General features: G+C 35.0%; 2 protein-coding genes across 2 annotated transcripts in view; both read left to right on the forward strand.

Moving 5' to 3' along the window:
- The window catches only part of CASS4 (Cas scaffold protein family member 4), a 59,883-nt gene extending 53,948 nt beyond the window's left edge, over positions 1-5,935 (forward strand). The window contains exon 7 of the mRNA XM_012539683.3: positions 2,953-5,935. Coding sequence (XP_012395137.1) covers positions 2,953-3,363 — 411 coding nt within the window. The 3' untranslated portion in view covers positions 3,364-5,935. The remainder of the gene's footprint in view (positions 1-2,952) is intronic.
- An 8,944-nt stretch (positions 5,936-14,879) lies between these two features.
- Positions 14,880-23,630, forward strand: part of RTF2 (replication termination factor 2) — a 74,475-nt gene continuing 65,724 nt past the window's right edge. Inside the window, exon 1 of the mRNA XM_003757670.3 lies at positions 14,880-15,041. Coding sequence (XP_003757718.1) covers positions 14,973-15,041 — 69 coding nt within the window. The 5' untranslated portion in view covers positions 14,880-14,972. The remainder of the gene's footprint in view (positions 15,042-23,630) is intronic.

Below are 23,630 nucleotides of genomic sequence, written 5' to 3' on the forward strand. Positions count from 1 at the left end.
CTATGAACAATCCAACACACTAACAAAAAGATAGATTAAGAGATTTTTTTTTTTTTAAGTTCTAAAAAGACCTTTGAGATCACAGACCCAGCACTGAAAGGGACTTTAAGAATCATCTGATCCAGCTTCAACATTTTACTAATGGGGAAATAAGAGGTCCAAAAAAGCAAGAGGCTTATTTAAGGCCACATATTTATGGCATCTCTAGTACTAGAACCTTGGCCTTTTGTCTTTTAAATCTGTCTTCCCAATGCCACACTGCTTCATTTTTTAAAAAATTTTATGTTCATTAAATCTTAAGCCATTAACACAGAGAAGTCTGCTCTATTGATTAGGTATTTAAGCTAATAACAAATTTCAAGCATCTCAAATCACAAAAAGAGGCACTACATACAAAATGTTATGTCTTTTAAAAAATAGTTATGACTAATATAGAAATATACTTTGCACAACCATGTAATCTATATCAAATTGCTTGCTTTCTCAATGAGCAGGGCTAAGAGAGATAGAGGTAAGGAGAGATTTTGGAACTAAAAAAACTTTAGTTCCATCCCCCTCCCCCAGTTACATGTAAAGACAATTTTAAACATTAATTTTTTGAAAATTTTGAATTCCAAATTTTTTCCTCCCTCCACAACCCTGCTCCGTGAGACAGTAAGCAATTTGATATGTTATACATGTTCAATCATGTAAAACATTACCCTATTTGTCATGATGTAAAAGAAGACACAGACCCCAAGGGGTGGGGGAAACACCACAAAAAATAAAGTAAAAAATAGTATGCTTTGATTTGCATTCAGATACCATCAGTTCTTTCTCCATAGATAAATAGGATTTTTGATCATAGGTCTTTCAGAACTGTCTTGGATCTTTCTTTTGCTAAAGACAGCAAAATCATTCACAATTGATTGCTGTATGGTATTGCTGTTATTGCATACAATGTTCTTCTGGTTCTGCTTGTTTCATTTTGCATCAGTTCATATAGCTCTTTTCAGGTTTTTCTGAAATCTGCCTGCTTGTCATTTCCTATAGCATAGTAATATTCTAATATAATTATATACCACAACTTGTTTAGCCATTCCCCAGTTGATGGGGATGCCTTTAATTTCTAGTTCATCGCCTTTACAAAAAACTGCTATATTTACAAATTTTGTACAAATAGGTCCTTCTCCCACCACTTTTAAAAATCTTTTTGGAATACATATCTAGTAGTGGTATTGCTGGACCAAAGCTCTTTGTAAAGCTCTTTGGGCACGGGAACGCAAAAATTTTAAAAACAAATGTTAAAAATGTTTACATGTAATTGGGATTTTTTTTAGTGATTGTTAATTCAAATTTTATCCATATGTCAGTTTTTATCTGTGACCTTTGGTGTTTTTAAAAAATATTTTGAAAATTATTTAAACATAATTGGTTTTCTTTGTAATTTCAAGTATTTTATTTTATGCATTTGAAAATATTATTTTGAGAAGAGGTCCAATCAATTTTGCCAGACTGCCCAAGGGATCAATGACAAACACAAAAATCTTAAGTATTCCTGGTATATAATGATGTCCTAAATCAGAAAGTTTTTAATATCTAGATGCAATGTTCACTCATCATAAATGACTATTTTACTTTGGAGCTACCTGTTTTGGGATATATATGTGTGTATGTATGTGTGTATATATATATATATATATATATATATATATATATGTAACTCATATTTGCATAGTGATTTACTTGTATTCATGATCATGGATTGGGGCATTGAAATTTTTTTATTACCTTCATTTCATGAATGAGAATTCCAAGACAGAGAAGTTGTGACATCCCCATAGTCACATCTCTATGAGAATTCAAATCAAGATGTCCAGAATCTATCTACCACTCCATATTATGTAGTCACAACTTTATTTGGGGAATAACATAGTATCTCCTTACACTGATAAAACATATTTCTATAGCCATTGCCTTATTTGATCCTCAAAATTATCTTGTGAAGTAGGAATGATAGAGATTCTTCTTGTTTTATGCATAAGGAAACTAGTGTCTAGGAAAGAATAGGTCTTCTTAGACAATTCATTTCTGTTTTAAGGCTTATTTTCTCCTGTATAAGATGACATTTTATGAACTCATGGCACTGGATCAAAGGTTGATAACCCTTTGTTGTAGGTTCTACTTGGCAGTCTGGTGAAACCTTTGGACTCCCTTTTCAGTATAACATTTTTAAATAATTGAAGTGCTAAATTTCAGATGGAGATTAATAAAAATAAAAATGTGATACCCCCCATTTAATTTTAACTCCTCCTCTCCCCCAATGAGGTTAAGAAGCCCTGTACTAAATCAGTGATCTCAAACTCAAATAGAAATTGGGCCACTAAATCTTATACAAAGAATTCTGCCATTTGCACATTGACTTGGTAAAAAGCATATATTAGAATTATGTCTTACTGTATTTTTATTTTGGTTAAATATTTCCCAATTGCATTTTACTTTGCTTCTGACTCTGTTGTTATAAGGCTCATCCTGATTAGCATGTTTGTCTCTATATTTAATAATCTCAGAACTTAATTAAAAGAGTTGTGAGACCATTTAACCATCTGACCTTAAATCAAAAATATTGTCTATAACAATTTATGTTCTTTAGACTCTTGTGGCCCTAATATTCTTTGTTCCATAGGTCCTCACTACTCTGACACTCTGTATTTTAAAGTCCCTTTGAGCAATAATATTCTAGCTGTGGTCCCTTCAAATTTTAAAATTTTATGACTATAAAGACAGGCCCAAAACTGCATGACTGGCATGTACTAGCCATAGTATAACTAGAATTATACTTAAATTCAAGTCTTAAAATGTTCATATATCTGTTCTTTTCACTATATATCATATCAGGTCTCCTTCTTGAATATTAAAAAGATAAAAATTAATTACTTTTTAATAGAAGCATGTTTTTTTCTTTCCTTCTAGAGTTTTTCTTCTACAAACCACAAACAACTGAATAGTCAGGATTCAGAGAAGAAAATCAACCTTTCAGAACACTGTAGACTTTACTTTGGTGGGCTTCTTAAAGCCATTGGCATATTTAATACCAGCCTTAGCAATAATCAGCCACCTGAAATTTTTATCACTCAGAGTAAATTGATCATCATGATAGGCCAAAAGTTGGTGGACTCCCTTTGTCAAGAAACAAAGGAAAAAGATGTTCGCAATGAGATTCTTTGCAGTAGCAGTCAGCTTTGTGGCTTATTGAAGAATCTGGCTGTGGCCACTAAGAATGCAGTCCTCAAATATCCTAATGATGCTGCAATGAAAGAACTTCAGCAGGAAGCAGAGAAGCTGTATAAACACACACGACAAGTCAGAGAAACCCTGGAATGAGATCTTAACTTCAGTCCTGGATGTATTACAAAGCTTCAGCAATCCTTGCTGGGTTAGTTTTACTAATAGCTTCTGCCCATACACTTAGGTGTTGGTATCAACACCTACAGATTATGGTACATATGTTGCTAGGAATTTCCAGGACATTGGTTCCACATGAAACCCTGGCACAAAGTGAAGCGTTACTAAGCAAGGATTTTAAACATGTCTGGGATCAGCATGTAAAGTAATTTGATGCAAGTTTTTTCTATAAACTATTAGTGGGCATCTACTGTATGCAAAGCAATGGGGAAGATATAAAATTAGATATAGTTCTGGACCTCTTAGAGTTGATAGTATAGGAAATTCTTATTTATGTAGCCCCTGAAAGCTTATAAAGTATTTACCTCACAACAACCTTGTAAAGGAAGCAAAGTATTATTATAACCAGACAGGAAACTGAAGTTCAAAGCAATTAAATGGTTTGTTCATAGTGAGACAGCTAATGACTATAAGGCCAGGATTTAAAACTAGATCTTGTCACTCTAAGTTCTATGCTTGTTTTATAGAAGTTAATTTTTATATTGGTTAAAATGTTTAAGTCCATTTTTCTTTTGTTTTTTTATGAAAAGCATACTAGACTCCCCCTCTCCCTCTTTGGAATTTATTTTGTTAGGAAAAAATACAAACTTTTTTATAATTGCTTGTTACACTAAAATGTCATCCCCTGAAGTTTTATTTTAATCAGTTTAAATATTCATGCTATATTCACAAAATCCATGGATTTTCTTATCTTTTGAATTTCTTGTTAATTTATTTTGATGTGACAGTTTGATGTATTGTGCACACATTTTTATATTTTGTTAGTCATCACAGTTCTGTATATTTTATAGTTTTATTTAAATATAACATTTAAATAATATGAGGCAAGAGCATTAATTATAGCATCATTTTTGTCCTTTGGAGAGATCTATGTCCCAAGATGTTTGATCTCAAACATAGGTTAAAAAATTCATTTAGAATAATTAAAAAAGGGATCATTTTCACATTTGGTATTTTATCTGTTTCCAGAACATGTCCAAAAAATTGACTTCTTTGTATTGTCTCCATTTGCCATAATGATAAACTGTCTTTGAGGCCTTTGAAAGTACTGTTGATTCTTTTAGACAAATAGAAGTATAGCAGGGAAGTAGTATAAAAGCATTCTCAAGTAATCTTCACCACCTCTAAGAAAGTTAAAACTCTTGCTCTATGAAACTCTTGATAAAATTCTTCAGGCTATGGTCACACCCTTCTTTGAATTTCTCCAGTATAAGAACCATGCCTTATTTATCTGTTTTGGCCACATATGCATATAGGGAATAGAATCATAATACATACAAAATAAAGATTAATTGCTAGAATTTTGCTGATTCTCATTTAGCTAAGTCTCTTGGAATGGAAAGAATTCTTTCTTCTTGTGAAGTTTGTTCCATAAATTTGAACAGTAGAATTAGGGTGGAGATGGACGATTTTTAAAACTGACATGTGCCTTTGAAACCTACGTGTAATACAAAAGTTCCTAAAACGAATTTACATCTTCGATTGTATTTGCATTTTTTAAATAAGAAAAATAAAAGTTCAAATCAAGGTTCTTCATTCCAAAGACAAAATACAAACTGAAGAAGTAAAACCACAGTAGAAAAAGGCTATTCTTAACTAAATGTGTTTCCTTCCCTTTTTAAAAGATGGAGATGGTGGAGGAATTTTTCAATATGTAGATTCAACTGCACGATTCTGAATTTTAAAAAGTGGAAGGAAAACTATTTTGGGGTTATTACAAAAACACAGTAAGAAAACATACTTGACCAAATATATGTTTGTATCCTTGGAAACAGCACAAATGGAAAAAGGGAAGGCTGTTTTAATAGCAATCAGAAATGTAATTCCAAACTTAATGGAAGAGTAGGGACTTCTATAGGGAGACTTTAAGATCTTTGCTACTCCCACCTTTTTGTTTCCTTTTTTGTTCCTTTGTAGTGGCTTTTTGTTTCAATGATGCTTCATTGAAAGAAGGTAACCTTTATTTCTAAAACATTTGTCCTTGTCCTACCAACCTACAACCTGGCAATATCTTTGCCAAGAAAACTCTAAAAGGAGTCATGAAGTACTGGTTATGATTGAACAAATTTCCTAACTTTCTCAAACTAGAAAGACCTTGAATATGACCACTTATATATACAAACTATGAGTTTCAGATAGGTTCCTGAGTAATGAATTATGGAACCACCACAACTAGCAGAATCCAAATACCATCTATCCACCAAGTTGTAAAAGAGTTGAAATTTTTGGTGGTTGGAGGAAGTAACTCCATAGGAAAAACCATGTAATCTTGGTGCTTAATAGATTAAGATAATAATAGTTATATTATCTATATGGTAATTATTATCATTTTAATCTATTAAATTCCAAGGATCCATAAGACCAGATCCTATATCCCAGAGTTGCTATATGGGTAAAATAGTTGTAAAATTTTGACACAAATGATCTCATTTTATCCTTACAACAATTCTGGGAAATAGGGTCTTTTATTATCCCTATTTTACAGATGAGGAAATTGAAGCAGGCAGAGGTTAAAGTGACTTGCCCAGAGTTACAAGGTAAGCACTTGAATCCAGATTTGAACTCAGTTCTTCCTGACTCCAGGTCCAGTTATCCACTGTGTCACCTAGTTGCTTCCAATAAAGTATATAAAGCACTATACAAGTACTATACAAATGTCAAGTTCTATTATTGTCTCAAAAATTTTGGTTATTTAGTTTGTTGCTTCTTCATCTTATTAAATTTCATCTTATTCTTAAATTTAGAATTGAAAAGAGACCTCAGTAGTTATCTAGTTCAATTTGTTCATTTTCTAGATGAGAACCAAGAGACCCAGAAAGTTATTATGCCTGTGATCTTATAGGGAGCAAGTAATGGAGCCAGGATTGAAATTTAAGTCTTCTGACTCCAAATTCTTTTCTTCCTTCCTCCCCCTATTCTACTATGCTGCCTGAGTAAACTGTTGTATCATCTATACACATAAAAGTAATGTTAAGAATCCAGCTGTTACTTGCATCAATTTGGCACTAGAAGAACTTGTTCCCACAACAGCAACTCAAGACAGGTGACAAGGAAGTATGTAGCTACATATTTTTAATCACCCGGTGTTCAACTACTTGACATTTCTTCCCTTGTTCTGTCTGGAAGTTACTTGATGGTCATGACTTATTAGCTCCTATAGCCCCAATTACTCATCAAACATTTCCTTTAACTGGTAGTTCTATGATACTAACAGTAAAACTTGAAGTTTGTAGTTAAAACTATTTAGAGAAATTAACACCAAAATCCTCATTTAGAAGAGACAAATTCTCTAATTCCTTTATATTAACCATCAACCTCTCTTACATCAACAAAAAATTTTAATCACTTAGGCAAAAACCCTTTATCTACTATCCTACCCTCTTCTTCCAAATTGGAATTCTTTCCCAAAACTATTTTCATATGCAGTGAACAGAAGGACATACAAGGTTCAAGAGCCACTACAAACATTGGTAATGGGTCCTTAATTGGTCCTTAATGTTGCTTGCTTTGTGAGTGTTCAGGAGCTCACAGGATCATAGATTACGAACTGGAAGTACCCTTAGAGGTCATCCAGTCAAATCTATAGGTGAGGAAACTGACATTCAGAAGATTAAGGAACTTTCTAATGGTCACACTAATGACAAAAGGTAAAATTCAAATTCATGTCCTCTGACTCTTAACGCCAGTGCTTTCAAGCCCATCACACTACCTTTCTAGTTATAACTGACGGTGCTGCCTCTATTGATGCCAGAAAACTGGGAATCTGTTGCTATGTGTGTAGTGGACTGCCCTATTCCAGAAATAGAGAGGGCTCAGTATCATGTCATTGTCTAGGTATGGGTACAAATGATTCCTGTCAGAACTGAGTGATATTAATTATCAATGCATTTCTTCCAATGGGGAAAATAAAACTTTTCTAGCTGTATCTCCCTAGACAATACTATCCACCAGATGGAGATCTTCAGTCTCTTTTCTCTTTCAAGTGCTACTGAATTTTGCAGTATTGTCTATAAATCCATTTAATTCAAAGTCATACTCTAATAATCTTATGAAGAAAGGGCAAGTGTAGTTATACTGGCAAAGTACTAAAATTTTCTTCTTTATATTTGGATAGTTCTTTTTATACTTCATTTTTAATTGTTTTCTTTATTTTTCTGGTTATACATTTACATTATTTTTTTTAATACATCTTTATGAATCATGTTGGGAGAGAAAAATCAAAACAAGAGAAAAACCATGAGAGGGAAAAAATGAATATAACATGTGTTGATTTACATTCATTCTTCATAGTTCTCTATATGCAGATGGTGGTTTCTATCCAAAGTTTATTGGGATTGCCTTGGATCACTGGATCACTTGGATCACTAAGAAGAACCAAGTCTTTAATAGTTGATCATCACACAATCTAACTGGAACCATGTACAATGTATTCCTGATTCTACTTGTTTTGCTCAACATCACTTCATGTAAATCTTTCTAGCCTTTCTAAAATCAACTTATTTTTTATAGAACAATAATCCATTACCTTCATATATCACAACTTATTCAGACATTCCCCAATTGATGGGCATCTACTCACTTCCAATTCTTTGCCACCACAAAAAAGAGTTGCTACAAGTATTTTTGCACGAGTGGATCCTTTTTCCTCTATTATTTCCTTAGGAAAGAGATCCAGTAGTACTACTGCTGGATCAAAGGGGTTGCAGAGTTTTATAGTCCTTTGGGCATAGTTCCAAATTGCCCTCCAGAATGGCTAGAATATTTTACAACTCTACCAACAATGCATCCCCTCCAGTTTCCCCATATCCCCTCCAACATTTATCATCTTTTCTTGTCATGTTAGCCAATCTGAGAAGTGTGAGGTGGTACCTCAAAGTTGTCTTAATTTGAATTTCTCTAATCAATAGTAATTTAGAATATCTTTTCAAATGACTACAGATGGCCCTAATTTCATCATTTGAAAATTATCTGTTCATATTCTTTGACCAATTATCAGTTGGAGAATGTTCTTTAAAAAAAATTTTAATCTGAAAAATTCAGACACTGAAGAACTCCACTTTCTGACATATAATAGCTTTGTGATCATGGGTAAGTTACTTAATTTCTCAGTACCCCCAGTCAACTCTATAGGATGAAAGAAATGCAGATCTGTATTGGTAGAAGGACTTTTTACTCAAGAAGATCCCTACACCAATGAAATCAAAAGTCCTAGGAAAAAATTTATTCATTTAAAAGATAGTTACCACATACATGAGATATGAGATGGAGAAAAACAAAGATTAAATTCCCAAATGTTTTCATTCCCCAAAATGTTAGAAAGACCTACATGCCTACTTACTGAAGTATAACATTATAAATGTCTAATAACTGATCGTCCCTTAATTTTCCTTACCTATACCATCTCTCAAATTAGTCAAATCATTGCTGTATCAGGAGTTATGTTAGGCCCCAAATGATAACTTGGTTTTATACTTTGTAGTTTATGAACTTCTAAATATAGTATTTCATTTAATCTCATTTGACGCCTATGAGTGTTACCCAAGGTTCAGTTTTCTCTTTTCTTTACACACTTCTTCCATGGATTTGATTATCATCTCTGTGCAGACGATTTATAACTGGTGGTCTTAAACTTTTTCTACTTGAGACTCTTTTTGGTATGAGAAATTTTCACACTCAATTACAAAGCACTTCTCACATAAAGTCAGATCTGATCAATTGGAACAAATATCAAGTGCTCATGGGTAGGCCAAGCTAATATAATAAAAATGACAATTCTATCTAAGTTAATCTACTTATTTGGTGCCATAACAATCAAATTTACAGATCTAGAAAAAATAATAAAGTTCATCTAGAAGAACAAAAAGGCAATAATTTCAAGGGAATTATTGAAAAAATGCACATGAAAGTGGCCTAGATGTACCAGACCTAAAATATTATAAAGCAACATGATCAAAAACATTTGGTACTGGCTAAGAAATATAGAGATCAATGAAATAGGTTTGGTTCACAAGACACAATAGTCAATGAAAAATTTTCACATGATACTGGGTATATAGGTATGTAAAATATTATATTTAATGATGTCATAATATCATGACACATTCAGTTTTGAGATCCCATATGGGGCTGAGAAGCTAGGATTTGTAAATCTATAAACCCAGCCCCAGTCTATTTCCTGGCTTCATTCAATTCAGTTCCACCAACCATTGGACATTTTTAAGTGCCCAGACTTTTATTTGCTATTCCAAATTTTCCTCTTTCCCACTTTTCCTCCCCTACTCATTGCAAAGGCAAGAAAAACAAAATGTATTGCAAATATGGTTATAAAACAAAATTATTCATCTTCTAAAAAGGAGAAAGGAAAGAAAGAAGGAATAAAGTTAAGAAAAGGAAGAAATATACTTAAATATGTATTTTGAATCCTTTAGTTCTCCATCTGGAATGGATCATATATTTCATCTTAAGTCTTTTAGAATTGGGTTCTGTCATTGTGTTGATCAGAATAGCTAAATCTTTCACAATTTATTACAATATTTTGTTACTGTGAAGATTGTTCTCCTGCTTCTGTTCTCTTCACATATAAGATCATATTAAGTCTTCCAGATTTTTCCTGAAACAATCTCTTTCATCATTTCTTATAGAACGACTACTATTCCATCACCTTAATATGTCCTAATTTGTTCAGCCAATATCCAGTTAATGCATTTCCTTTCAGGTTGCAATTGTTTGCCACAACCAAAAAAGATGCTGTAATATTTTTATATAAATGAGCCTCTTCCCTTTTTCTTTTTAAATCTCTATATAGACTCAGTAATGGCATTGATAGTCAAAAAAAAAAATGCAGAGTTTAATAGCTTTCTGTCAGTCTCCTATGAGACTTTATAGAATGGTTGGACTAATTTACAATGCCACTAACAGTACATTAATGTACTCATTTTCTCACATCTCCAGCATTAGTCATTTACCTTTTTTCATTATCTTAGCCAAGATAGGAAAAATGATACCTCGGTGTTTTTGCGTTTCTCTAATTATTAGTAATTTAGAGCATTTTTATATGAAAAGCTTAGATTTCTTCAGAAATCTGTCTATTCAGATCTTTTTGAAGAAATGGCTTTTATTGTCATAAATTCAGCTTAGTTCCCTATATATTTTAGAAATGCGATTTTTATCAGAGAAATTACTGCAAACATTTTTCTGTTTCCTGTTTTTCTTCTGATTTTAGCTGCATTGGTTTTACTTATGTAAAAACAATTTTATGTAATCTTAATTATCAATGTTATCTCCCACAAATCTATAGTGGTCATAAACTGATAGGTAATTTCTTGTGTACTCCACACTTAATCTTCTCATATCACCCTTTATATCTAAATCATTAACCCATTTTAAGATTATCATGGTATACAGTATGAGATATTGGTCTATGCCTAGTTTCTGTTAAGTCTATTTTTCCAGTTTTCGCAATAGATTTTTGTCAATTAATGAGTTCTTGCTCTAATAGCTAGGAACTTTGGGTTTATCAGACATTACTGTGTTCATTTGCTTCTATCTATCGCATTACCTAAACTGTTCTACTGATCAACCTTTCTATTTCTTACACAGTACCAAACTGTTTTGATTTTAGCTTTGTAATATAGTTTTAAAATCTGGTACTGCTAAGCCCCCTTCCAATTTTTTTTTTTTTTTTTATCCTCTTGACATTCTTGACCTTTTGCCAGATGAATTTTGCTATTTTTCTAGCTCCACAAAATAATTTGTTTATTGGTGTGGAACTCAATTAGTAAATTTAGATAGTGTTGTCATTTTTGTTATATTGGTTCAGCCTAGTCTTGAACAATATTTCTCCAATTATTTAGATGTCTTTTTTTTTTTTTAATTTAATAGCCTTTTATTTACAGGATATATACATGGGTAACTTTACAGGATTAACAATTGCCAAACCTTTTGTTCCAATTTTTCACCTCTTACCGCCCTCCCCTCCCCTAGATGGCAGGATGACCAGTAGATGTTAAATATATTAAAATATAACTTAGATACACAATAAGTATACATGACCAAAACATTATTTTGCTGTACAAAAAGAATCAGACTCTGAATTACTGTACAATTAGCTTATGAAGGAAATCAAAAATGCAGGTGTGCATAAATATAGGGATTGGGAATTCAATGTAATGGTTTTTAGTCATCTCCCAGAGTTCTTTTTCTGGGCATAGCTAGTTCAGTTCATTACTGCTCCATTAGAAATGATTTGGTTGATCTCCTTGCTGAGGATGGCCTGATCCATCAGAACTGGTCATCATCTAGTATTGTTGTTGAAGTATATAATGATCTCCTGGTCCTGCTCATTTCACTCAGCATCAGTTCGTGTAAGTCTCTCCAGGCCTTTCTGAAATCATCCTGTTGGTCATTTCTTACAAAACAGTAATATTCCTAGATGTCTTTCTGTGAAGTGTTTTGTAATTGTGTTCACATAGTTCCTGTGTATACCTCTTGGCAAATATCTTTCTAAGTATTTTTAAATGTCTGTAATTATTTTAGATTGAATTTCTCTTTCTATCTCTTCATGCTAGATTTTGTTGGTAATATACGAAATGTTGATCTTTTTAAAAAATTCATATCCCCACAACTTTGCTAAAGTTAATTGTTTCAGTTAGTTTTTTAATTGAGTTTCTAAGTTCTCTAAGTCATATAACCCAAAGAAGTGATAATTTTGTTTCTTCATTGTCCATGCTTATTCTTTTAATTTCTTTTTCTTGTCTTATTGCTAAAACTAGCATTTCTAGCACAATACTATTTGGTACTCACTTCTGATCTTATTTGGAAAAGCTTCTATTTTATTCCCATTACAGATAATGGTTGCTTTTGGTTTTAGATCAATACTACTTACCATTTCAAATAAAGTTCCATTTATTCCTGTACTTCCGAGATGTTTCTAACAGAATGGATATTCTATTTTGTCAAAAGCCTTTTCTGCATGTATTGAAATAATCATGTGATTTCTGCTGTCTTTGTTATTGATGTGATAAATTACACTTACAATATTACTAATATTAGGAATATTCCTAATTCCTAATGCATTAATAATGTTTTAGATATAAAGGGTAATATGAGAAGATTAAGTGTAGAGTACACAAGAAATTACCTTGGCATAAAACCAAACATTATAATCTTTCTGATGAGATGCTATGATATTGCCTATTGAACATTTCAAAGTAGATGTTTCAGGGACATTTCAAACCTAGCTTCCGTCTATAAAAGAACTTATACTATTTTCCTCCACTTTCACCCTTCTTCCAAACATGCTTGTTTCTGTCAAAGGCACCTCCCTAACTCCCACTTTTGCACCATCTATTATCCTGAACTCCTCACTCTCTTAACCTATATATTCAACCAGGTGTCAAATCTAGTTCCACATCTTTTTCAGTGATTTCTCTCTATAGTCACAAAGACATCTTAAAGCCCTTATCAACCTCAGGTTTAGATTATTGTAATGTTTTTCTGATTGGTTATCTTCCCTTTAAGTCTCAATCCTTGTCAATTTATCTTCTTTATAGATGCCAAGATAATTTCTCTTAAGAGATGTGATCGTGTCTTTTTGTACAGCAAAATAACGGTTTAGTCATGTATACTTATTGTGTATTTAATTTATATTTTAATATATTTAACATCTACTGGTCATCCTGCCATCTGGGGGAGGGAGTGGGGGTTAAGAGGTGAAAAATTGGAACAAGAGGTTTGGCAATTGTTAATACTGTAAAGTTACCCATGCATATAACCTGTAAATAAAAGGCTATGAAATTAAAAAAATAAAATATATAATAAATAAATAAAAAAGAGATGCGATCATGGCCTTCACCTATTCAATCAACTGCAGCGGCTTCCTATTGCTTTCTTGGATTAAATATAAAAAGGCAGTAATCAATCAATAAACATTAAATAACTTATAGGCCACATAAGTCCTTAAGGTACAAAAAATCAGCAAAACATAGTCCCTGCCCTCAAGGGTCTTACAATCTAATAGGGGAGATAACATGTAAACAAGTATATACAAAGCAAACTCTATACAGGATAAGTGGGAAATAATTAACACTTGGGCTTTTTTGGATCAAAGATAAAAAGGCAGTAACCAATCAACAAACATTAATAACTGTCTATGCCACACAGCGTGCTAAGCTTTTATGAAACAAAAAGCAACAAAACACAGTCCTTACGCTCAAAGGACCTTACAATCGAATAGGGGAGACAACATGAAAACAAGGATATACAAAGCAAATTACAGTGAGAAATAGCTAACGCTCAGGCTAAGAAGAAAATAATTAACAGAAGGAAGGTATTGAAACTGAGGAGGAAAGAATTCTTGTAAAAGATGCGATTTTAGTTGATTGTTGAAATCAGGAAAGTGCAATAGGTGGAAATGAGAAGGGAGGGCGCTCCAGGTAGGAGGGACAGTCAAAGAAAAACCACAGGAGCTAGAGCTAGAGCATCTTGTTTAGGGAAGAGCCAGGACGGCCAGAACACTCTACTTGTGATCCTGGAGGTAACAGGAATGGCACAACTACCTACCAATTCTGTGAGGTAGTCAGGGGTTGGTTATCATCATTTGGATTAAAAAATTTCATTGCTAAAAAGACAGGAGATGATTAGGTCCGACTCGAGAGGGAGGGGACTCATCTAAAATCAAAGATAATCAGAGGCAGAGCTATAAATAAAACCAAGACCTTTTCACTTTCCGTCCAGGACTCATACCTGTGCCTCTGTCTATGATTATTGGAGCTGGAGAAGACTTCTTCCGGATCAAGAGTAAGCGTCCAAGGGCTCTTAACCGGAAGTTCCCAGTCTCCCAACCCTCTAGAGTCCATGCATTTAAATGGGGGGAGGGGGGAAGAATCTATTTTTAACTAGTCTCTCATTGACATTTTGCCATTTCCTTCCATTACTTATTTTGAGGAGAGGTCCGTAAGCTTCGCCAGATTGCCCTGAAACAAGGTTAAGAACCCTAGGGATTGTCCAGCTCCCTCATGGTACAGATGGAGAAACTAAGGCAGAGGAGATAAGGTGTAGTTTGAGCCTTAAATTACTCAGATCTCCCCCAGAACGAAAGGGTTCCTCCAGAAGAAAAAGAAGAGATTAGCGACCAGGCTGGATCACAAGATCCTCGGGAAAGATGGGAGGGAAGCAGTGACTAGGGAAAGAAAAGGAAACAGAGGCCCCGACAGGCATGGGTGGAGCAGAGCTGGGAGGAAAGAGGATCAAAGCCGTGGTGAGCCGCCCGCTTCCTCATTTCCGCAGCTACCTCGCCTCCCTTCTCTTTCCCAGGCAGACGCCCAAGGACAGAAGGCGCGGCTCCCTGGCAACGGTCTCCATAGGAACCATACACTTCCCCAAACGAGTTCCGCCCCGCCCCGCCGCCAATCAATGTCGTCATGTCAACGGCAGTCTCTTGCGTCATTTCAGTGCGCCGGAAGTTTGTGTTCTTGACTCTGGCGACGACCGGTGGGGCAAACTGTGGAAACGAATTGTACTGAAGAGAGATGGGCTGCGATGGGGGCACGATTCCCAAAAGGCACGAGCTGGTGAAGGGGCCGAAGAAAGTGGAAAAGGTCAGAGCCGGGTCATAATGTCAGGGAGGAGAATCAGGTGAAGGGCCACCTCCCGGGGGAGTTTTGGGGAGCGGAGGTTCTGAAATGTCTTGGGGGGGACGGAGCTGACCACCACCTTTTCCTCCCTTCCCCCCCTTAAGCGTCATTTTCTTAGGACAATTCCTCCTGAGTCCTTCTGAATCTCGGCCTGGGATCATTCCCTGCTCTTGTTTTTTCTTACGGACTGACTCCTTTCTGGGCCTACAGATGTGCCCTGGTTTCCTCAAAACTGAGAAAAATCAACAGCACTCGCTTGAGTTCGCTGTCCCTTACGTTGGCATCGCGTGTTTCTTCCTCCTTTCAGAGCCAGATTCCTGGAAAGAGTTGTGCGTAGTCGTTACCTCAACTTCTTCACTACCCTCCATTTCTCAATCCTTGTATAATACGGCATCTAACCCCATCACCACCAATTATAATGGACCTTTCCCCTCCCCCCCTCAAAAATCAGCGCTTTTTTTTTTTCTATTTTTTTTTTTAATTTAATAGCCTTTTATTTACAGGTTATATGCATGGGTACCTTTACAGCATTAACAATTGCCAAACCTCTTGTTCCAATTTTTCACCTCTTACCCCCCACCCCCTCCCCTAGATGGCAGGATGACCAGTAGATGTTAAATACATTAAAATATAAATTAGATACACAGTAAGTATACATGACCAAAACGTTATTTTGCTGTACAAAAAGAATCAGGCTCAATCAGTGCTTTCTTAATAACTAAATTAAAAAGCTTTTTATCAGAATTCTTTTTCTTTGATACTAGTTTTTGATACTGTGACCATCCTCTTCTTGAATGCTTTCCTCTATCTTTTCTTTTATAACCTTCCTCTCTACTGTTTGTCCTCCTTATCTTTTCTCCTCCTCCTTTTCAGGACCATCATTTGCTGTCGGTGTAAATGACCTTCCTTCAGGTCTCTATATGAGAGCCCCAATCCTTGTCGTGGGCCATATCGTTTTCTGTTAGTCTCATAGTCTCATCATCTCTTCTGAATTCAGTTTTCTCCCTGCTTATGATTCCCAGATTTAATTTCACCACAGGACTCCAGCCCCACATAATAATGACTAACATTTGTCCTGTGCTTACTATGTGCCAGGCACTTTACTTTGGTAAGCACTTTACAATTATTAGCTCATTTGTGACTCATAGCAACCCCCTGGGGGTAGGTGCTATTACTATCCCTGTTTTACAGATGAAAAAACTGAGGCAGAGAAGAGGTTAAGTAACTCACTAAGAGTCATGTAAGCTATTAAGTGTCTGAGGCCATATTTGAATTCAAATCTTTCTATTTCTAGGCTCCAGGCTCTCCTCACTTTGCCACCAGCTGTTCTCCCACACCCAGGCTCACACTCACAGCTCTAGTTACCTGTTGGGCATCTCCATTTGAGAGTCCTATGAACATCTCAAATGTGTAGTTTTCAAGGTGAAACTTAGTTCTTTTCCTCTAAATATTCCCAATCTATTTCTGATAAGAACATTGCCATCTTCCCAGTTATCAGGTATCATTAATGCCAATTCATCCTATACTTTTCCTTGTTCTTAAATCCCATATCCATTTTTTTTTTTTGGCACAGTCTTGTTGCTTCTATATCTATATCCTTTGCACCTGCCCTTTTCTGCTCTATTCCTAGCCTTAATTCAGCCCCACATCACCTTTCAGTGAAATGTTGTTATAATTTCTAACTGGTTACCCCAAATTCATTTGTCTCCTTTATCTAATCCATTCTCCACATAGCTGACAAAATCATCTAAAGCATAGATATGACCTATAACTTTCTTATTCAAGATTATCAATGGTTTACTATTCTCCTCAGAATTCCTTGTCGAAACAAGACAAATACCTGAGCTTGGCATTCATATATCTACCTCTACAATCTGACACTGACCTACCCTTCTAGTCTTATTTTACTTTATTTCTTTTTCAAAAGCTTTCATCCAAAATTGAGCTACTTATTACCTGTTCCCCAAACTTGGATCTTCCATTTAACCCTTCCTTGTAGTTGTATAAGCTATCCCCCATGCTTGAAAATTCTTCATCTCTGCCTTTGAGGACCTTGACTTTCCTTCAGGACTCAACTCAGACATCAATTCTTTTGTGAAAACATCCTTGCTCTCTTTCCTATTAGTTGCTAATGTTTGACAGATCCAAAGTACTTTGGATCATCTGTATCCATGATGTAAGAGTGAAAACTCAAAAGCAGGGACTTGTTTTTTATACTCAGTGATAGATACTGATAATATTATCACTCTTTTGTTTTTACAAAGAAACAACTAAGATTCATAAAGGTTTAGTGACTTTTCCATGATATTACAACTAGAAATATCATTCAGCATTTTCAGTTCAGTTACTTGTGCTCAGTAACACTGAGATGAAAAAAATTTACATAAGCCCTATTTTTATGGAACTTCCATTCTGAGAGTATGAAAAGTATACAAATAAGTGGAACATGAGAAAAGTGCAAAGGAGAAACCATAGATTGATGCAATTCTAGTGTTATGAAACCCATAACAATCTTATAATTCATAGGCACATAAAGAAGATAGTGAGTTGCTCATGGTTACAGGAATTTTCAGGACAATTGGAACCCAAGCCCAATTTTCTTGACTTTTAGTTTAGTAATGTTTCCATTGTGATCCTTCAGGCAAACTGCTCTGAAGCACTGAGAGAGATTGCTCTCAGCTGTGTGTTTATCTTGGAGTAGGGAAGAAGGAGGAAATTTTATAGAGAAGGTAACATCCAAATTGGACCTTGAATTAATTGGAAGGGCCATAAATAAATGAAGATGAATGATGGAAAAGATCATTCCTGGTGCATAAGATCATATGAACAAGGGAATGAACACAATGATGAGGCTGAGAGTAATTTGGCCCAATTGTAGAATATTTAAGGGGGAAAAAAGCATTTATTGTGCCTGTTACCAGACATTATAAGTGCTTTTCAAATATTATCTTGTTTAATCTTCACAGTAATTCTCCAAAGTAGACGTTATCAAGATCCTCATTTTAAAGTTGAGGAAACTGAGGCAAATAGATTCAATGACTTGTCCAGAGTCACATAGCCAATAAGTGTCTTAAGACTTGATTTGTGTAGCAGGTCGAAACTCTGAAAGGGTGTACTTGAATCTAAGACAGCAGAATGGTTATTAAGTACCTACTTGGTGGGAGAGGGTGGTTGTCTAAGCACATACTTGATGTAATGTAATGATGTGGTCAGTCTAGTTCGCGCTAGTGGATGTAATGTTCTACAGCTGCTCATGCCCAGAGTGTGGTGTCGTAATGTAGCTGTGCCGGGGGTATTTAAGGGAGTCTCAGAGACAGGGGGCTCTTGGCAGCAGTGATCACAACCACAGAGAAGACTTCAGGCTCCAGATTCCAGAGACTAGACTCCATCTTTGACCAGCCATGTGTCTGCTCTCCTATCTCCATCACTTCATTCCCCGACTAAGCCCAAGGCCTCAGGCTGATCATGAGGCACACCAGAGAGCTGATTTGCCCTCAAGTCTTCCTGACTTCAGGCCCAGAGGCTTTTTTCAAATAGTGAGCTTTTGTCCCCAAAGTTTGGATATTTAAGGTTTATCAACATTATTTGTCCAAATAATAATTTGTATTCTTAAGACAAATAATATGGTTCATCCAACCATATATCATTATGGTCATTTACTACAATGTATTGTGCATCTAATTTATTCCTCTGGTAAACTTTTTCTTAGCCAGTAACAGACTGTTTTGATGATTACTGTGTTATAATACAGTTTGAAATCTGGTACGATTTGATCTTCCTTCACATTTTCCCCACATTAATTTTCTTCACATTTTTGACCTTTTGTTCTTCTAAATCAGTTTTCTAAAAATTTTCTCTTTTAGCTTTATAAAATAATTTTTGGTAGTTTATTTGGATGATATTAAGTCGATTAACTTAAGTAGAATTGTCATGACTTAGCCTATTCATGAGCAATTAATATTTTTCCAGTTGTTTAGATCTGTTTGGGTGAAAAGTATTTTGTTAACTGTTCATAAGAGTTCCAAGGTCTGTCTTGCAAGCCCTGCAGCTTTACCCACTGCAACACCTAGCTGTAGATAATAGATTACTTTCATTAGATGAGACACATAAGGTATGTCAGAGCCAGTGTGTGTATAACCTTGATAGGCAAAGTGGTTTTGGAAGATTACAACTATGAGTGTCTATATGGAGGTTAAGTGACTTGGCTTTGGTTACTAAGTGTTGGAGTGTAATTTGTCAGTTCTTTTCATACTCCTCTGCCTCTAGTATCCAGAGATTTATGTGGAGGGATAATGAGATGTCCAGAGCCAGGGAAAGACTGAGTGAAGGGACTGTAGAGCAGTCCTAAGTCCTAATGTAAGTCAGTAGTAATAACAATGCCTTATATATAGTCTGATTTCATAAGGGCTTTATTATTTTTCATCTCATTTTATTAATGTATAAAAATGAAATCAAATTAATCATTTTCTGGCTTAGGAAAACTCGGTGTAGTGACGAGAGCTTGTTTTGGACAGAAATTCGAATATTGGCTTTGTCACTCATTATTGTGTGATCATAGGAAAATCATTCAGCTATTCTGGACTTCATTTTTCTCTTATTCGAAATCGACAATTGATGTCAGCTAAGATCTCTTTTGCCTCCAAATCCAAATCATAGCATTGTAACATTGGAGCCTTAGGATCATAGCATCATCCTTGACTTATTTTTTCCTTCAAACTCCCATATAATATATGAATCTGTGGATTTTGAATTTAAATTGATATATTGACTTATGATTTAAAAAGTAAATGCCGTCATTTTTAAAAGTACACATTATTTAAATCCTTGCCATATTCAGTTCAGTAGACATGTGATTAATTATCACCTGTTATATGCCCATATGGCTACAAAAATGTTTGAACACTGTTAAATGTTCAGAACAAAAGATATGGTAATCTCACTGTCTGTAATATTGGCAGCTAGATGGTGCATTGTGCTAGGCCTGGAATCAGGAAAACCTGAGGTCAGATCAATCCCCAGAAATTTACTGTGTAATCCTGAGCAGGTCATTTAACTTGTTTGCTTCAATTTTTTCATTTGAAGATAATAGCAGCTATCTCAAAGGGTTGTTGTGAGAATCCAATGAGATAATTGTAAAGCACTTAACTTAGTGTCTGGCACATAGGACAATATAAATGTTATAAATGATAGTTATATCATTGTTATTATCTTAATGGATGACTACTTGTTGAAGCTGTTTAAAGGGGATTATATGATTTTTAAAACTAATACAGCCTTTCCACTTCCCCCTTCAAAGAAATCATTTTGCATATTGGGGATTGAGTGTATTGAGATTTGGGAGGAGGAGACTATATCATAAACAAAGATTAACTTTCAGAGTGTACAGGAGCCTTAGAAATTAATCACACCAAGCTTCCTTTTTAATGGAGGCTAATATCCCACAACCACTAATTCCAATATTGTCATCCCTGTTATTCCTATTTAAATAGTGAGTTTTGCCTGAAATATTCAAAGCAATCAGCTGACATAAATTCAGCAATCTATTCAAACTGTGATGAAGTGGATTAAAGGCAACTACTGTTACCTATATTTTACAGAAAAACAGATAATGGAAATTAACAGACTTAAAATACTGCATGAAGTCAAGAATCACATTGCATAAAGGGGAGAAAAACAAACTAGATTAAGAGTTGAGGACCTAGTTTTAGGCACAAATCTGGAAAACTACCCGCCTGGTATCACACTTGTATGAGTCAGTGATAGACACTGGACAACCATCTAGTCTCTGTAAACTGGTAAAATATTTGAGTATCTCTATCTTTTCTTACTTTGCCCAGATATCCACTGGTCTCTGCTGAACTCTTAACGTTAAGAAGTTCAAAACAATGCCTTAATAACATTTGAATTTTTTAATTTTAAAAGATACATCAGACATAGCATGGAAGAATGTTTAATCAACAGTGCTGTATCAACTCTAATAAAGTTTCAGGCGCCAGGGGGAGAGAATGTGTGGGAAAGACTTTTTTGATACTTTATCTACCCGTTGTTTTTCTGCTAGATTTATTCTTGAGGTCCAGTAATCTTATTCTTTTGAATTCTTCTAATGACAAAGGAGAGAGATTGATATCTGGATAAGTATATGAGTTCAGTACTATTCAAGATTTTATATTTGTATTTTATATATTAAATAATACTTTGGTTTACAACTCAGTGTCAACATTAATCCAAATTTAATGCATGATATGCCCCCTGGTGGTCAAATTATGACATACTTAATTAAATTGATGGTATTGTGATTTTAATTGAACCTAAAAAAAGCTATGCTAAAAGAAAATAATAATATTTTCTTATAATCTTTAAAATCTGCTATTTTTAATCTCTTTTGTTTTCATACATTTTATTGCTTACTCCATTTTCTCAAATATTTACAGAATCATAGATTTAGCAATAGAAGGGATCCCTGAACTGTCTAGACTAAATCTCTCAGTCACAGAAGCTAAGGTGAACAGGAAGTAAAATTTTAACCTGTCCCCGTGCAAAGAAATAGCTTGCTAGGAAGATTTTTTTTCCCTTAGCATTTTAAGAAACTTTTGTTTTTGACTAGTTATATAACTTTGGTGAGAGATGATGAGGGTTTAAACTAGGGTTCAAACTTTGTGATGGGGAAAAGGGGATGGTGTGAGAGGTGTTGTTGAGGCAAAATCAGACAAGATTTGACAAGTGATTGGTTATATCAGATTAATATGAGCGAAAAGTTGAGGGTAATCTTTTAAACTGTGTAGCATGTTGGATAAAGCATAAGACTTAGAGTCAAGAAAATTCAGGAGAACTGCCAAAACACTTATTAACAATGACCCTGGGCAAGTCATGTAACCACCCTGTGCCTTTTTCCTTATCTGTAAAATGGGGATCATAATGGTGCCTACTTCACAAGATTACTGTGAGGATCAAATGAGAGAATATGTAAAGTGCTTTGCAAACTTTAAAAGTGCTATATAAATTCTGGATATTAAAATAGTAAAGTTGAAAATCTGGGTTACTAAAAGGGTGGTTGTGACCTCAACAGTTTGGGGAGATTTAAGGGAAGGGAAAGTTTGAGGTATGGGAGAGGAAGACTAAATTCTGTTTGTCTGAATTTGAAATACCTGCAGGATCTTTGCTTCAGAATTGCTGAAAGGCAGCTTATAATGCAGGATTGGAGTTCAGGAGAGAGATGAAGGCTGCATGTATACATCTTGGAATCATCTGCTATAGATAATTTAAAGATAATTGTTCCTATGGGAACTCGTGTAGAAAGAAGCCTTAGGAGATATCTACAATTATTGAATATGACTTAGATAATTGTCCAGGCTAAGAAGGATCAAGGAAAGATTTTGAATATGGATGATCCTAGTGTCAAATGCTATAGAACTATCAGGAAGGATAAGAGTTCATTGGTCACTTTGAATAGGAAGGTCAGAAGCCAAATTGCAGAGGGTTTATACAAGATAATTGGAAAGGAGAGGAAATAGGAGAGGAATAGACCATATGTAGATGGGGTTTTTCAAGAAGTTTAACTGAGATGCAGAGGAAAAATATATGATAGACAATGGGAATGAAGGCTCAAATGAGGCTTTTAAAGGTGCCAGGGAAGGAAAGGGGAAAAGAAAGAAACATAAGATTAGAGGGAAAGTAAGAATTATAGTGATGATAGTCTTTTGAAGATCGTTGGTACATGAACAGCCGTTAGCTTTGGCAAGGAGAGAATCACCTTGAAAATCCTTTTAAGTTCAAACATTGTATAATTATAAAATTCTATAATCAAGTCTTTATATTCATCTATCAATTGACAAATATTTATTAAATGCCTCAAACATTTTGCTCTGTGCTGAAGATATAAATACAGAAAATGAAACAGTCCTTACTGTAGAGCTTACATTCTAGTGGGAGAAACAAGTACATACAGAATAAATATTTATTTGCTACTGGGGAAGCAAATCCTTTGAAGGGCCAGTCATCCCCACCAGCTGCCAACTAATTGCCATACACAAAGCAGAGGAGCCAGCCTAGCTGAAGTACCTTGGCACCCTCAGGAAGTGATAGGAGCCAGGTCTAACTACCACTACCACCTTGGCATTACCCCCTACACACACACACACACACACACACACACACATACACATACATACACACTACCACCTTGGTATTACCCCCTACACACATACATACACATACACACACACACACACACACACACACACACACACACACACAAAACCCTCCCCAGACCTCAATGGAGACAGCCTAGAAGCCAAAGCCTAAGAACTTTGGGAATAGCAGTGTTTACAGCCCACTGCTTGACATAAGGAAGCAACTTCTTTGAGATGAGGCCTAGCAATTGCTTTTTTCACTGTTACAGTCACATCTGTTGGAGACCCAGAAAACAAAGTTATCATCAAAAACTTTGGCATTTTAAAATGATTTAACATCAGAAACCTGTCTGATTTTTCAGTGGAAATGACATTAAAGAAGCAGCATTCCCATTTGCTTTGCCACTAGTTCCTAAAGACTCTA

This window comes from Sarcophilus harrisii, chromosome 2 (genome assembly GCF_902635505.1).
Source record: "Sarcophilus harrisii chromosome 2, mSarHar1.11, whole genome shotgun sequence".
Lineage (NCBI taxonomy): Eukaryota > Metazoa > Chordata > Mammalia > Dasyuromorphia > Dasyuridae > Sarcophilus > Sarcophilus harrisii.